This window comes from Sus scrofa, chromosome 14 (assembly GCF_054392235.1).
Source record: "Sus scrofa isolate SSC_HxYL_T2T_F1_AM1 chromosome 14, Sscrofa_HxYL_maternal_Yorkshire_Landrace_v2.0, whole genome shotgun sequence".
NCBI classification, from domain to species: Eukaryota; Metazoa; Chordata; class Mammalia; order Artiodactyla; family Suidae; genus Sus; species Sus scrofa.
In genome coordinates this window covers 94529988-94546571 of record NC_139396.1, presented here as the reverse complement: position 1 = coordinate 94546571, position 16584 = coordinate 94529988, and the positions used below count along the sequence as shown (strand labels likewise).

General features: G+C 41.3%; 2 protein-coding genes across 5 annotated transcripts in view; both read right to left on the bottom strand.

Annotated features, from left to right (window-relative positions):
* The window catches only part of HK1 (hexokinase 1), a 122996-nt gene extending 114477 nt beyond the window's left edge, over positions 1–8519 (bottom strand). For both annotated transcript variants that reach the window (XM_084992579.1, XM_084992578.1), the window contains exon 1: positions 8363–8519. The gene's annotated coding sequence lies outside the window, so the exon portion shown is untranslated. The remainder of the gene's footprint in view (positions 1–8362) is intronic.
* Positions 1–16584, bottom strand: part of HKDC1 (hexokinase domain containing 1) — a 70837-nt gene that overhangs the window by 8325 nt on the left and 45928 nt on the right. For 2 of the 3 annotated variants that reach the window (XM_084997093.1, XM_001928882.5), the window contains exons 17-18: positions 14818–15051; positions 10244–11758 (exon numbers count right to left, since the gene is read on the bottom strand). In XM_084997093.1, coding sequence (XP_084853219.1) covers positions 11611–11758; positions 14818–15051 — 382 coding nt within the window. In that variant the 3' untranslated portion in view covers positions 10244–11610. Of the gene's footprint in view, positions 1–10243; positions 11759–14817; positions 15052–16584 lie in introns of those variants that run through there. The other variant, XR_014828010.1, reaches the window with a different exon arrangement.

The window sequence follows — 16584 nt, the reverse complement described above, 5'->3', positions numbered from 1 at the left end:
TAAACCATAGTGAAATATTGTTTCATACCAGCTAGGATGGCTGTAATCAAAAAGACTGATAATAACAAGTGTTGGTGAGGAGTGGTGGTGTGATGCCGTAACACATGCACACACACATCCATACACACACACACACACACACACACACACACATTGCTGTAGTGGAAATAGAAGTGATGCAGCCATTTGGGAAAATAATTTGAAATTTCCTCAAAAAATTAAAATACAATAACTTATATGTGGAATCCAGTTTTAAAAATGATACAAATGAACTTATTCACAAAACAGAAACAGAGTCATAGACATATAAAACAAATGTATGGTTACTAAAAGGGGGATGTGGTGGCAGAGGGATAAATGAGGAGTTTGGGATTAATATATACACACTACCATATATAAAATAGATAATCAACAAGGACCTAATGCATATCACATGGAACTCTATGCAATAGTCTATAATAACCTATATGGAAAAAGAATCTGAAAAAGAATGAATATATGTATATGCATAACTGAATCATTTTGCTGTACACCTGAAATTAACACAACATTGTAAAGGCACTATAGGCCAGTAAAAAAAGAAAAGAGTAAAAACAAAGTTAAAATATAGAATTTTCATTGGGCCCAGAGAATCTAAGAGAATCAAGTCATTTGTTCACACAAGAACTTGTTTAAAATGTTCATAGTAGCACTGTTCATAATATCCAAATGTAGGCACAGTATCCACTGGCTTATGAATGGATAAAAATGTAGTATATCCATATAAAAAAATGTGGTATATCCATACAATGGAATTATTTGGCATTTAACAGGAAGGAGTTCTGATAGATGCTACACCATGAATAAATACTTTGAAAACATAATGCTAAGTGAGAGAGGCCAGGCACAAGAGGACACATACTGTGTGATTCCCTGATATGAAATGTTCAAAATAGGCAAAAAGAGACATAGTAACAGAAAACTGACTAATGGTTGGCAAGAGTTGGGGGGTTAGAAGAAACAGGAGTCACTACTAGGAGGTATGGAGTTTTTAGGGAGATAAAAATATTCTGGGATTAGATGGTAGTGACGGTTGCATAAGTCGTTAATACTTTAAAAACCACTGAGTTTTATACTTTAAAGCTGTGCATTTTATGTCATATGAATTTTACATACATCTTTTAAAATTATGCAAATATAATTTAAAAATAAGGCAAAATGGATAAATTCTTAGAAAAACACAATCTGCCAACTGGATTCAAGAATAAAATGGAAAGCCTGAATAGTCTGCTTCTTTAAAAAAATTGAAGCAGTAATTAAAAATCCCACTCCAAAGAAATTACAAGGCCCAAATGGCTTTATAGGTAAGTTCCACAAAACTTTCAATGAACTCTTCCAGAGAATAAAACTCATTCTACAAGATTTATATAACCTTACAAAAAAAAAAAGACAATAACAATACAAAAAAGAAAGATTATAAGCTTGTTCCACTTATACAGACGCAGAAGTTCTAAGTAAAATATTAGCAAGTCAAATCAAAGTTATAAAAATGGTAATAAATCATAGCAAAGATGGGTCTATCCTAGGGCTGCAGGGATGGTTTAATACTATTAAATTAATAAATGTTATTCATTACTGTAATTGAGAAAAGATTTAAGCTGTATCAATAGATATAGTAAAATAATTTGATAAAATTCAATACTTGTTCATGGGAAAAGAAAACGTCTTCATAAAAACCATGATTGTGAGAGCACTTATTTAGTCTGATCAAAGATATTCCTAAAAAACACACAAAAATCATTATAAACAAAAAAAATAAATAAAAATTAAAATTAAAAAAAGGAGTTCCTATCGGGGCACAGCAGAAACGAATCCGACCAGCAACCATGAGATTGCAGGTTCGATCCCTGGCCTTGCTCAGTGGGTTAAGGATCTGGTGTTGCCTTGAGCTGTGGTGTAGGTTGCAGATGCGGCTCGGATCCTAAGTTGCTGTGTCTGTGGCTTAGGTTGGCAGTTGTAGCTCCGATTAAACCCCTATCCTGGGAACCTCCATGTGCCACAGGTGAGGCCCTAAAAAGCAAAAATAAAATAAAATAAAATAATTAAAAAAATAAAAATCATTATAAACAAGGAAATATGTGGTTATGCCCTATAAAATCAGGAATAAGTCAATGATGCTCACTACCACCGCTTCACTTCCACACAGTACTAGATGACTTAGATGCCATGACTAAGACAAGGAAAAAAAAAATTAAAAGCAAAAAGAAGAGAAAGGAAGAAATAAAACATTATTTGTGGATTATATGATCATCTATACATAAAATTCAAAATAACCTAAATAATTAGAAATAGGAGAGTTCCCGTCGTGGCGCAGTGGTTAACGAATCCGACTAGGAACCATGAGGTTGCGGGTTCGGTCCCTGCCCTTGCTCAGTAGGTTAACGATCCAGCGTTGCCGTGAGCTGTGGTGTAGGTTGCAGGCGCGGCTCGGGTCCCGCGTTGCTGTGGCTCTGGCGTAGGCCGGTGGCTACAGCTCCGATTCAACCCCTAGCCTGGGAACCTCCATATGCCACGGGAGCGGCCCAAGAAATAGCAACAACAACAACAACAAAACAACAACAACAACAACAACAAAAAAAAGACAAAAAAAAAAAAGAAATAATTAGAGGTTCCTAAATTTAATAATAACTCTATGGTTGTGTAAGAGATTCTCCTTGTTCTCAATAGATACATGACAAATTTTTGGGAGGATGAAGGGTCATGATCTTTGCAATTTACTCTTTTCTTTTTCTTTTCTTTCTTTTTTTTTGGCCACGTGTGCAGCATGTGAAAGCTCCCAGGATTGAACCTTACCCAAAGTGACAATGCAAGACCCTAAACTTGCTGAGCCACCAGGGAGCTTTAATTTACTCTTAAATGAATCTATAAAAACAGAATGTGAATGTAACCTCCATTATATTATATTAAACACACAAATACAGAGAGGGCAATAAAATTTGGCAAATATTATCAGTGAATGAATTTAGGTAGAGGAAGAATGAAAGTTCATTGTAAAATTCTTGCAAGTTTTCTACAGATTTCAAGTTTTTTCAAAATAAAAAGTTTAATAAAAGTATTAGAAAGTCTAGTAAAAAGATTGGATATAAGATCAATAATAAAAGTCAATTGCATTTATTTGTACTGGCAACCAATTAAGAACTATTTTTTTAAAAAAAGGACTTAATTTATAACCACAGCAAAACTATAAACTACTTAAGAATAAATCTAAGAAAAAAAAAGAGTGCAAGACCCATGTAGGAAATTACAAAGCTTTTTGGAAAACATCAGAGAAAATGTAATCAAAAAAGAGACATCACATGTTAATGTCTAGGAAGAATTAACAGCTTAAAGAGATCATTCTCCACAAATTGATCTAGGGTTGCAATGCAGCACCAATACAGTTACCAATAGAATACACTCTTAACACCAGTCCTAAGGGACTGACAGCCAACTGAGGTACTTTTTTTTTTTTTTTTTTGTCTTTTTAGGGCTGCACCCATGGCATATGGAGGTTCCCAGGCTAGGGGTCTAATCGGAGCTGTAGCCATGGGCCTACGCCAGAGCCACAGCAACAAGGGATCTGAGCTGAGTCTGCAACCTACACCACAGCTCACGGTAATGCTGGATCCTTAACCCACTGAGCAAGGTCAGGGATCAAACCCAAGTCCTCATGGATGCTATTTGGGTTTGTTAAGCACTGAGCCACGATGAGAACTCCAACTGAGGTACTTTTAAGAAATCAACATTCTAAGTCAGAGGAATACAAATACTGTGTGATCATTTACACGTGAAACCTAAAAAACAAAATGGTTTGACTACTTTGGAAAATAGTTTGGCTTCTGCCTAAAAATTTAACCAAATGACATAGCTATTCCATTTCTAAGTATTTACCTAAGAGAAATTAAGAGTGTATATCCATATACAGACTTATACAGGGAGTTCCTCTTGTGACTCCGTGAGTCAAGGATCTGGCATTGCTGCAAACTGCAGCGTAGGTTGCAGATATGGCTTGGATCTGATGTTGCTGTGGTGGTGGCAGCAGCTGCAGCTCTGATTCGACCCCTGGTCCAGGAACTTCCATAAGCTGCAGGTGCAGCAGCCATAAAAAGAAAAAAAAATGAAGACTTGTACATATACAATGTTCATAGCTGCTTCATTTTTTTTCTTGTGTTGTAACTGAGGATTTGTTAAGCCTTCTATTTATTTTAATTTTTAAAAATTTTATTGAAGTACAGTTGATTTACAGTGTTGTGTTAATTTCTGCTGTTCTGCAAAGTGATTCAACTATACATATACACATAGTCATTCCTTTTCAGATTCTTTTCCCATTTAGGTTATCAGAATACTGAGTAGAGTTCTCTGTGCTACACAGTAGGTCCCCATTGACCATCCATTCCATACACAATAGTGAGTATACGCCAGTCCCAAACTCCAAATACATCCCTTCTCCCAACATTTTCCCTTTGGTAACCATAAGTTTGTTTTATGTCTGCTAGTCTGTTTGTTTTATAAATAAATTCAGTTGTATCATTTTTTTTAGATTCCACATATAAGTGATGCCATATGGTATTTGCCTTTCTCTGTCTTACTTATTTCATTTAGCATGATAATTTCTAGACCCATCCATGTTTCTGCAAATGATATTATTTCACTCTTTTTATGGCTGAGTAATATTCCATTGTATATATGTACCACATCTTTATCCATTCCTCTGTCAATGAACATTTAGCTTGCTTCCACGTCTTGGCAATTGTAAATAGTACTGCAGTGAACACTGTGGATAGCTGCTTTATTTTTAATAGACAAAAACTGGAAAACAGCCCAAATATCCATGAATAGGTGGATGAGAAACAAATTGTGGTAAATCCATACAACAGAACATTCAGGAATATGGAGTTCCCATCTTGGCGCAGCAGAAAACAAATCTGACTAGGAACCATGAGGTTGCAGGTTTGATCCCAGGCCTTGCTCAATGGGCTAAGTATCTGGCACTGCCATGAGCTGTGGTGTAGGTCACAGACGTGGCTTGGATCCTGTGTTTTTATGGCTGTGGCGTAGACCAACAGCTGCAGCTCTGATTTGACCCCTAGCCTGGGAACTTCCATAGGCCACGTGTGTGGCCCTAAAAAGCAAAAAATTAAAAAATTTTTAAAATAAATAAAAGAAAAGAATATGGGAGGGAGGGATAAATTAGGAGTTTGGGATTAACTCATGCCCACTACTATATATAAAACAGATAATCAACAAGGACCTACTCTACATACAGTGAACTCAATATTCTATAATAACCAACTACACTGCAAATAAATCAACTATGCTGCAATATAAAATAAAAATTAAATTCAAAACAGGTGCAGAATAATTTCCCTTAGAGAGAAAATCCTTCTTCTTATTCAAACACCTCAATGGGCCTTTTTGGTTGTGAGAGGTGAGGTCCCTTGGGTTGCCCTAGGAATGAACTGACCATAGGATAAGCACTTTTTCTGTAAAATAAAACTATAGGAATTTTTCATTTTTGTGGAGGAGTCCAGAATTCAGAGAGGAGGAGAAAGAAGTCTCCAGAGAAGATGGGGAGAATCCATAAAACATGTAGCCAGCAGAGTCTATGGAGAAAGATGGCCAGTGAGAAAATCTCTGGGGCAGGAATGGGCACAGAGCTTTGATATCTAATATTCGTATTTAAATTATTTTCTAGGCTCTGACGTAGTCCCCTTGCATAATCCCCAAACCTTCAGCTAAGCCTATTCCAGTTGCTGACCTTGAGTTAATGGTGTTTTGGGGAATCAAAGAGGAAGAGATAGTTCCACACACCAGGCAAAACAGAAAGAGGAAGCAGCTGCAGGAATTCTGAGATTGAGATGAGTGGGAAGCAAACTGGAGGCAGGAATTAGAGGAGTAACTGGAAGATATAAGCATTTCTCTTCAGGAACTGCTAAAACATTAGGGTGGGAGAGACCTTTGTGCAGTATGTGGGATGGAGGAATAAACCATTTTATTTAAGCAGTAAAGGAAAGGGTGGCTCCAGATACTGGTGCACTTGGGACCACCCAATTAAACTTAACGTACTTTGTGAAAGGCCACTTTGGACCATGCTAGCTACCACAGAGGTGACTTGATAGGAACTGGGTCACATATAGACCATGATGTGAATGGTAAACACTGGAATTGTCCCTTGTGCTGTTAGTCCATCCCTGCTCTTTAGGTCAATCCTTCAAACCATTCAGATTCCCTAAATTGTCAATAACCTACCTTTCTCCCACTTTCTTTCTTTTCCTCTTTCTTTCTTTCTTTGTTTTTTTAGGGCTGCACCTGCAGCGTATGGAAGTTCCCAGGCCAGGTGTCGAATCGGAGCTGTAGCTGCTGGCCTACACCACAGCCACAGCAACACGGGGTCCAAGCCACATCTGTGACCTACACTACAGCTCACAGCAATGCCAGAGCCTTAACCCACTGAGCAAGGCCAGGGATCAAACCTGCATTCTCATGGATGCCGGTCAGATTTGTTTCCGCTGAGCCATGATGGGAACTACTCTCCCTCTCTTTCTTTCCCATTAGGGAAAATGAACTGGAATATTTTTAGTATTTTCACTTTCTTCCCAGCTTCATCCTTTCCCTGGATGCACCAGAAAAGAATCCAAGTCTTCTGTTCTAATTGCCTCTCCTATTTCACCCCAAATACAAGCCACAGATTCCTCTATTATTACCCAACCTCTCTTAAGTCCCTTTCTCTAATAAAATATGGTTCACCAGGAATTTCAGCTGTGAAATGGCAAGAGAAATCAAGACAGCAGGGGTGGAAGGAAGGGGTTGTGAGAAATACCTTTGCCCAAATTGCCAGTCATGAGCCATCCATATATCTGGACAGTAGGCTTAGAAGGACCTTAATATTGACATTCAGATTGATCATAGCAATGATGAGACAGGCCTCCTAACAACAGTCATGACCATAACACAAGCACCTCACACATAAACAAGTAGCTTATAGCTTATCCACATGTCCACATATTTATCTTGTGTTGTTCACATAATCTTGTTAGGCTTATTCTCCTTGCTCCCAGGAGGAAACCGAAGCTTGGGAAAGTTAAAAAGCATGCCTGGTTCTCCTGAATCCAAACCACACCGCCTCTCCACCATCTAAGATGCTATCCCTAAATAAGAGCCAGTTTTATTAGGATATTTTGGTCAGAGATGATTAACCAGGGGTCCCTTGGCAGGGGACAGGGGTACAAGTGGGGTAACCTTCGAAGCGAGGAGTTCCTAAACTTCTTTGGGAAACACTTTCAACTTATTTCAATCACCTGTAATTGAAATTTAGCCTCTCCTTCATTACAAATGTGGGCAACAAACTACAGTAGTCCTAGCAGCACCTGTGACTTTGTCCCCAGTGGAAACCATGGAAATTTTCATATATATGCTATTGTCACCAATGTCTCAAAATACAGTTTACACTCATCAGGAAAATGATGATTGTTATTAGGTTCTTGCTGGATCTTGTTATAGAATGCATTGCCAAATAAGCATATCTATTACTATATGACCATTTTAATATTCTAATAAGTGTAATTCACTACCATTGCCTTCCTATGTATTTAATGCATTTAAAAATACCTGGAGAAAGAATCTATAGATTTCACATGCTTGCCAAAGGGGTTTATGGTGCACATACACACATGCATGGGCACATGTACATGTACACAGAGTTCCTGATCTGAAGGAGGCAGGTCACGGACACAAATTGTGTTGATCTTATGCCTGCTTTCCACATTGTATTGAATATATATATGTCTTTCCTTCACTGTTAGCCTGTGAGTTCTCACAAAGCAGGAATGGCGCCTTATATTTTGTTGGGTCCTCAGTGCCTAGAACAGGGTTTAGCATTCGCTGAGCTATCGTTTACAGATCATCTACTGTGTATAAGGCTCCAGTCCCACTGGGTGAAGCAGAAGAATGGAGTGACTCAAAGGAGAGCAATAATTCATTCACATGCCTGTTTGAGCATTCATTCATTTAGAGAATTGTCCAATGGCTGCTCAATGCTACCACTGTGATAGGCTCTGGGGACAACAGGAAAAATAAGACTCAAGTCCTTATTCTCATGGAGTGCCTGTTTTAGCTAATGGAAAGAAGAGAAAACAAGATTTCTGAAGATGGACAAATGGGAATATGGTCATTTGTTCTGGAGATTCAGAGTCATGGGGAAAAAATCTAGTTCTTGAATCTATATTTATCAGCTGTTTCTAGCCAAAAGGTTACTGGGAAAAAGTAACCACATGGGTAGAAAATGTAGGTGACGATGCCCTTCCTAAGAGGACAAGTCTGTGGGATTTGCTCAAGGACAGTTTACCTTGTGTGGTTGCTGGTCTTGCCTAGCAAACTTGGAGGAGAAGTTAGCCTTCCATTGCCCTGGAGGGGCAGGGGTTTCAGGGGCTGGCCTCTCCAAAGACAGCTAAATGGATGTCTGCCTTCGCTGCAGTTCCGTTCTGGTTCAAGGATTCTATGATGCTATCAATCAGAATGTGCAAGGTTGCCTAGATACCTTGGGGCTTTTCGTTCTTGTAAGAGATCAAAGCTGGGAGACAAGTAGGCCAGCTGATCTTGAATTTGCCAGATGTGTGCTGAAAGACCAGGTTGTGGGAGAATGTGGTAGTACAACCCCTGAATCTCTGGGCCAGGTCACCCATCCAGGTAGGATGGCAAAGGGAGAGACCCCCAGCAGAACCAGGAGAGAGGGACTTGGAGCTGGGGATGTCTTACCAAGGAATAGGAGAGAGACTGGGACCCGGGGAAAGAGAACAAGGACAACAAGATTTGAGGTTGACTAAGACAAAATCTGTTAGGTTGAAATGTTTCCCCAAAGAGGCACAACCTTAAAATACAAAAAAATAATCCTAACGAATCCACACAACACCTCTGCAGAGAGGTATAACCTTAGAATACAACAGCAATTCCATACCTGTTTCCTAAATGTATGAAAAAATACTTCCTAGGGAACCTCAGCTCCTTGCTCAGCTGGCCTCTCTCTTACCCTCTTCCAGCCTCCTCCATCCTGTCTGAACGTTCTGCTCCAGCAAATGGTGACAATTAGCACTAGGAATAAGTACATACAGCAAAATAAATCAACCTGGATGATCTGGAATATTACTCTTTCCAGTTTGTTTCCCATGACACTGGCCTCCACTTTTTCTAAGAAAAATTGCTTAGAACACTTTATTTCAATCATACCTCTGACCCAACAACTATTTAATAAGAGGGGACAAGGATGGGTTCATTAGAGAAATACAAAAAATACAAAATTGTATCTAATAGGAGTTCCTGTTGTGGCTCAGCAGTAATGAGCCCGAGTAATATCCATGAGGACGCAGGTTCAATCCCTGGCCTTGCTCAGTGGGTTAAGGATCCAGCATTGTGAGCTGTGGCGTAGGTTGCAGACACAGCTCAGATCTCATGTTGCTGTGGCTGTGGCGTAAGCTGGCAGTTGTAGCTCCGATTTGACCCCTAGCTTGGGCACGTTTGTATGCCACGGGTACGGTCCTTAAAAAATGCAAAAAAAATATATATAGATAGATAGATAGATTTACATATATCTATATCTATCTATCTATCTATATCTATCTATCTATCTAATCTATCTATCTATCTATCTATCTATCTATCTATCTATCTATCTATCTATCTATCTATCTATCTATCTATAACAAAGAATCTACAATGTCCTAGGCCAGATAAGAAATGCACACAGATAACTCTATGACAACGTAGAAAGTCACAGGTGGTTCAGAGAAAGGGCTGGGGTGAGGGATTGGGAGGGGATGAAGAGAGAGGAAGAGAGAGGATGTCCACAGGGAAAAATAGTTAGAAAGAGGCCATCTTCTCCTAATTCTGGAGGACAGAATGGAGACTGATGGGGCACGTGGGAGGGGCCAAGTTCCAGAGAGGTAGAGGTTAGTCTGGAGGTCAAAGCACTTCTGGCCAACTCCAGCTATTCAAAAGCAAGATCTGTAGCATAATGTGATAAATGCCCAGTCATAGGAAATACTCATTCAAATGAAATTTGGATAATCTGTTAAAGATACAGTAGAAGACGTTCCATATATTTTGGTAAGAAGTTTGAACTAGAGAAATGCTCTCAGCAGCCTCTGAGTCTACATGTCACTTATTCCACTGACAGGGCATGAAGCTACCAGCGAGCCTCCCAGATGAAATATTAAGTGTCATGCAAAGATTCTTGGGAAATCAAATATTTTTTATTCATTTACTGGCTTTCATATACCTAACAGTCCTTAAAACAACTATAAGCAGCACAACAAAAAAACACATGTAAAATAATAACAGGTGCCCCCAAAAGCACCCTCCCCATCACACATGTGTATTGAGAAGCAAAACGTTACAGGGTGCTGATTTAACTCACTTCAAGCATGAAAAGTTTTCTATGGCCCTCCCTGGCAAGCAATGCTTCTTTATCTTGGGGCTGAACGCTCCAAAGTTTTTATTCTCTCTCCATGATTGAAGTCAACATGACAAGTTAATGACAAGTTAAATCTCCAGTTGAGTCCTTATCCTTCTCAATTGTGCATCCACAAGCAGAAGGCCCAACCTACTACAAGCGATGGCTGAAGCATCCCAGTGGGGAATGCAGACGGCCAGGCCTCATGGCCAGATGGTATATATGTTTCCAAGTCCAGTGGTTGAAGGAACCAAAGCCATAGAGAACTAAAAGCTCAAGTTTCAATTGAAAAATTTGCTAATAAATTTTTTAATAAAATAAAATAAAAACAGGAAAAAAAAGAAAAGAAAAATTTTCTGAAAGGGTATCTCTTGGATCCAAAGCTTTGATTTTCTTTTCTTTTCTTTTCTTTTTTTTTTTTTTTCTTTTTAGGGCCATACCTGAGGCATATGGAAGTTCCTAGGCTAGGGGCTGAATTGGAGCTACAGCTACACCACAGCCACAACAACTCGGGACCCAAGCCGTGCCTGTGACCTACACCACAGCTCATGGCACCACCAGATCCTTATCCCACTGAGCTAGGGCAGGGATCAAACCTCATGGATCCTAGTTGGGTTTGTTAACTGCTGAGCCATGAAGAGAACTCCTGATTTAATTTTACAAGTCCGCCAATCTTTGGTCCAAATATGCCAAATAGAGATGTATTGAGGGGTTCTTTTTAAGGCTGCACCCATGATATATGGAGGTTTCCAGGCTAGGGGTCTAATTGAAGCTGCAACTTCCAGCCTACGCCACAGCCACAGCCACAGCCACACCAGATCCGAGTTGTGTCTGCGACATACACCACAGCTCAAGTCAATGCCGAATCTTTAACCCAGTGAGCAAGATCAGGGATTGAACTCGCATCCTCATGGATACTAGTTGGATTCATTACCTCTGAGCCACAATGGGAACTCCAGAGATGCCATTTAACACCCTTGAAAACCAATAACAACATGCTAAGAGTACCCAAGAGCCTGGGGTTTTCTTTTGGCCATCCAGAAGGTTTAGGTCCGCTAGAAGCTCGCCTGTTGGTCCCTGACCAGCTCATCTGCCAGGGAAAGGCTGGTCAGTAGCCAAGGCACAGTAGGTCCAGACCCAAGGGGTTCCTAGTTGTCCTTCCGGGCCTGCTGTAACCTCTTGGCCACAGCAGTGATCAGAGCTGCTCCTTTTCCACTCCCATCTTCTGACAGCATGAACATCACATCACAGCGAGGAGCTAATTCTTTCACAGTTTCCTGCAATATCCGAGAAAAGCTATAAAAAAGAGAAAGAGAAGTATCATCAGCACTTAGTTATAGCATTTATCAATAATATTGCGGAGTTCCTGTCATGGCACAGTGGAAACCAATTGGACTAGGAACCATGAGGTTACGGGTTTGATCCCTGGCCTTGCTCAGTGGGTTAAGGATCTGGTATTGCCATGAGCTGTGGTGTAGGCTGGCATCTGTAGCTCTGATTAGACCCGTAGCATGGGAACTTCCATATGCTGTGGGTGTGGCCCTAAAAAACAAAATAATAATAATAATAATAATAATGCAATAACTTTTTATGGTGGCAGATGGTTACTAGACTTATGGTGATGATCAATTTGTAATGTATATAAATGTCAAATAACTACATTGTACACCTGCAACTAATAAATATTGCAGGTCGACTACACTTCAATTAGGAAAAAAAAAGATTTGGGAAGTCACTCTCTTTAGAAAATTAAGTCTTCCGATCAATTAGCATGGGATAGTCTTCCATTTATTTAGGTTGTCTTTAATTTATTTCAAAAATGTTTTGTAGTTTTCAATATCCAAGTCAACGCTTTTATTAAATTTATTACTAAGTATTTTATTATTTTCGATGTTATAAATGGAATTTTCTTAATTTCATTTTCAGATTACTCATTGTTTTTTTTGTTTTTGTTTTTTTTCTTTTTAGGGCCTAACTTGTGGCATATGGAGGTTCCCAGGCTAGGGGTCTAATCCCAACTACAGCTGCCGGCCTACACCACAGCCACAGCAACACGGGATACAAGCCATGTCTGCGACCTACACCACAGCTCGTGGCAATGCCAGATCCTTAACCCACTGAGAGAGGCCAGGGATTGAACCTGCAACCTCATGGTTCCTAGTCAGATTCATTTCCACTGCATCACAATGGGAACTCCTCATATTACTCATCGTTAATGCATATAAATGCAACTGATTTTTTTTTTTTTTTTGTCTTTTTGCTATTTCTTTGGGCCACTCCCGCGGCATATGGAGATTCCCAGGCTAGGGGTCTAATCGGAGCTGTAGCCGCCGGCCTACGCCAGAGCCACAGCAACGTGGGATCCGAGCCGCGTCTGCAACCTACACCACAGCTCACGGCAACGCTGGATCATTAACCCACTGAGCAAGGGCAGGGACCGAACCTGCAACCTCATGGTTCCTAGTCGGATTCGTTAACCACTGTGCCACCACGGGAACTCCGCAACTGATTTTTGATACTGATCTTGCATCCTGAAACCTTGCTGAACTTGGTTTATTAGTATCCCAATAGACTTTGTGGATTCCTTAGGACTTCTGTATACAAAATCATGTCATCTGCAAACAAAGATAGTTTTAGTTTTGCCTTTCCAACATGGATCCTTTTATTTCTTTTTCTTACCTGCCTTGGCTAGACTCACCCTTGAATCAAGACTTGACTGAGAGACAAAAACCACATAACCATCTGGAGGTGGTACTAGAAGCAGTACCATGTTGAAGAGCAGTAGCAAGAGTGGACCCCTTGCCTTGTTCCTCATCCAGTACTGCCCTGGTAAGTATGACATCAGCTGTGGGATTTTCCATGGATGCTTTTATTAGGCTGAAGAAGTTCCCTTATTCCTAGCTTATTGAGTGCACTTTTTTTTTTTTTTTTTTTGGTCTTTTTGTCTTTTTGCCTTTTCTAGGGCTACTCCCACGGCATATGGAAGTTCCCAGGCTAGGGGTCTAATTGGAGCTGTAGCAGCCGGCCTATACCAGAGCCACAGCAACGTGGGATCCGAGCCGTGTCTGTGACCTACACCACAGCTCACGGCAACGCCAGATCCTTAACCCGCTGAGCAAGGCCAGGGATTGAACCCACAACCTCATCGTTCCTAGTCGGATTCGTTAACCATTGAGCCACGACAGGAACTCCATTGAGTGCTCTTATCATGAAAGGTATTAGGTTTTATCAAATGCTTTGTCTATATCTATTGAAAAGATCATGTGGTTTTTGCCTTTTGGTTATGTCTTGGTTCAAAGGAAGAGACTTGTAGGAACCACATCAAAAATATGTGATCCTGAGGGGGAAACCAAGAAAAGGTATCAGTCAGTTATTCTGGACAATTGGTCAGCATCATAGGAAGGGCTAAGAATCAAGGATGACAGCAATAATATGCTTATGTATACATTTTAGCATGACAAGAAATTTTGTTGTTGTTGTTTGTTTGTTTTGTTTGTTTTTGCTTTTTTTAGGGCTGTACCTGTGGCATATGGAGGTTCCTGGGCTTGGGGTTAAATTAGAGCTACAGCTGCTGGCCTATACCACAGCCACAGCAACATGGGATCCAAGCCGTGTCTGCAACCTATACCACAGGTCATGGTAATGCTGGATCCTTAACCCACTGAGCAAAGCCAGGGATCTAACCCTCAATCTCATGGTTCCTAGTCGGATTTGTTTCTGCTGCATCATGACGGGAACTCCAGGAAATTTTTATAAGCTTACTAGTACCTTTCTTTATCACTAAAACAAAATGTAAAACATTAAATAAAAATAAAAGCTTTCATCACTGACTTTTTTATGATGTGCCACACACTCTACAGATACAGACACTATTTAACTTAATTCTCCTGACAACCTATTTAGGTACAATTTTTGTCATTTTACAGATAAAGAACTGAGGCTCAAAGAGGGTAGAAAACTCGCCTTGGGCCTCCCAGTGTCCAGGGTTCAAACTCACTCTTCATCTTTCTGTCCACTGACTCTGAGCTCATACTTGACCCATGCTCCATGCTGTGCAAAAGATTCAGTTCTCATTGCTCTCTGGGAGGTCAGGTGGAACTATGTCAATAATAACTACTTATATTTAGTGAGCACTGGGTATAGCCCTTTACATGGATGAATGCACTCAGTCCTCATGCAGTCTCATGAGGAAGAGAATATCACTGCATGACTTGCACACATGAGGAACCTGGGCTTCAGAGAGGATGGTGAACACTAGGATGGAAGCAGAGCCACCAGGGCCCACACTTTGTCAGATTCAGCAGGATCCACCCTCAGCCTCAGCCCCCCCACCCCCACCTCTTGGGAGCACTCACTGTGGGTGCAGCTTGTACAGGGTGCCATCCACACCCACGGTGATCTTCAGGTGCTCAAGCCCCTGGTCTTCCCTCTTTTTTTCCACAATGGCGGCCAGGCCAGCGCCATAGAGCTGGGCCGCCCGCCGGGACACAGCTCCACACACCTCCTTCACCACAATGCTGTCCTCACATGTGCTGTCCAGGCCAAGCTGCTGCAGGATCCCCCTGACCTGGAGGAGGGCCAGCCGATCGCTGTAGGCAAGCAGAGCAGATTGTCAGGATCTGCTTCTGGGGCTCTGGAACCTACACGTGCCTCACAGTCCCCCATCCCTAGATGCCTGAGCAGGAGGGAGAGGAAAATGATCCAAGCAATGGCTACAGAACTCCTCAGAAGCTGAGATTCAAGAAGGGCTGCCACCCCCAGGAAGTCCCATCATATTTAAAGAATAAAGTGGGAGCACCTCTTGGAGTTCCCCTCACGGCTCAGTGGTTAATGAATCCGACTAGGAACCATGAGGTTGGGGGTTCAATCCCTGGCCTTGCTCAATGGGTTAAGGATCTGGCATTGCCGTGAGCTGCGGTGTAGGTTGCACATTCGGCTCAGATCCTGCGTTGCTGTGGCTCTGGCGTAGGCTGGCAGCTACAGCTCTGATTAGACCCCTAGCCTGGGAGCCTCCATATGCCGCAGGTGCGGCCCTAGAAAAGGCAAAAAGAGAGAGAAAGAAAGAGAGAGAGAGAGAGGGAGGGAGGGAGGGAGGGAAGGAAGGAAGGAGAGAAAGGAAGGAAGGAAGGAGAGAAAGGAAGGAAGGAAGGAGAGAAAGGAAGGAAGGAAGGAAGAAAGGGAGGAAGGGAGGAAGGGAGGAAGGGAGGAAAAAGCCAGAGCACCTCTTATGTTAGGCATACTCTCATCTATCAGCTCAGCAGGAGTTGTTAACAGATTCAGCAACCCACACATCAAGCACTCATTTTTCAGAAGAACCTGAGGTTCAGAGTGCTACCTTACTCACCCAGAGTAGGTAGAGAGCAGGGTTCAAACATAACACCTTCTCACACCGACTAGCCTCTCTCACCCAGCACACCAGCTCCAGATAATTTGGCCCTATATCATGGAGGCCAACTTTCCTTCTGTTTAACTTTTCTGAGTTACGGCTCTCTCTTCTCAACGGAATTACCCTCCTTTGAGGGTAAGACAGGATTCTCAATAGTAGCCAGCAGAGGGCTGTGTACGTGCAATGGGCAAGTGCATAAATGAATAGACAGTGTACAATCAGCACCTCAGTGAACAGGAACCTGCTAGCACCATAAGCACATGCAGCGAAGCACCAGTCCTGAGTAGAGGCTGGCTTTGAGTCTAGACCCTAATTATTTCACACCAAACTTAGAAAGCTCTGACTCCCAAGCTAAACAGTATAAATTTCTATTCTTGGCCATCTCAGGTAACACTTAGGGAAGAAGCATGTTATCAAGAGAGCATAACTGAAAAACAACCTGCATGTCCATTTAGTGGACTCAGCAGGTAAACAATAGTGTGGCCAGACTTTATAGACCTTAAAGGTGAGTTTGTGTGAGAATATTTAATGCTATGTAAAATGTTCATGACATAGTCAGCAAAAATATATATAAAACACTATGTGCCATATGATATTGGTTTGTTTTTGTGTGTTTTTTTTTTTTTTTTGTCTTTTTGCTATTTCTTGGGCTGCTCCCGTGGCATATGGAGGTTCCCAGGCTAGGGGTTGAATCAGAGCTGTAGCCACCGGCCTACGCCAGAGCCACAGCAACACT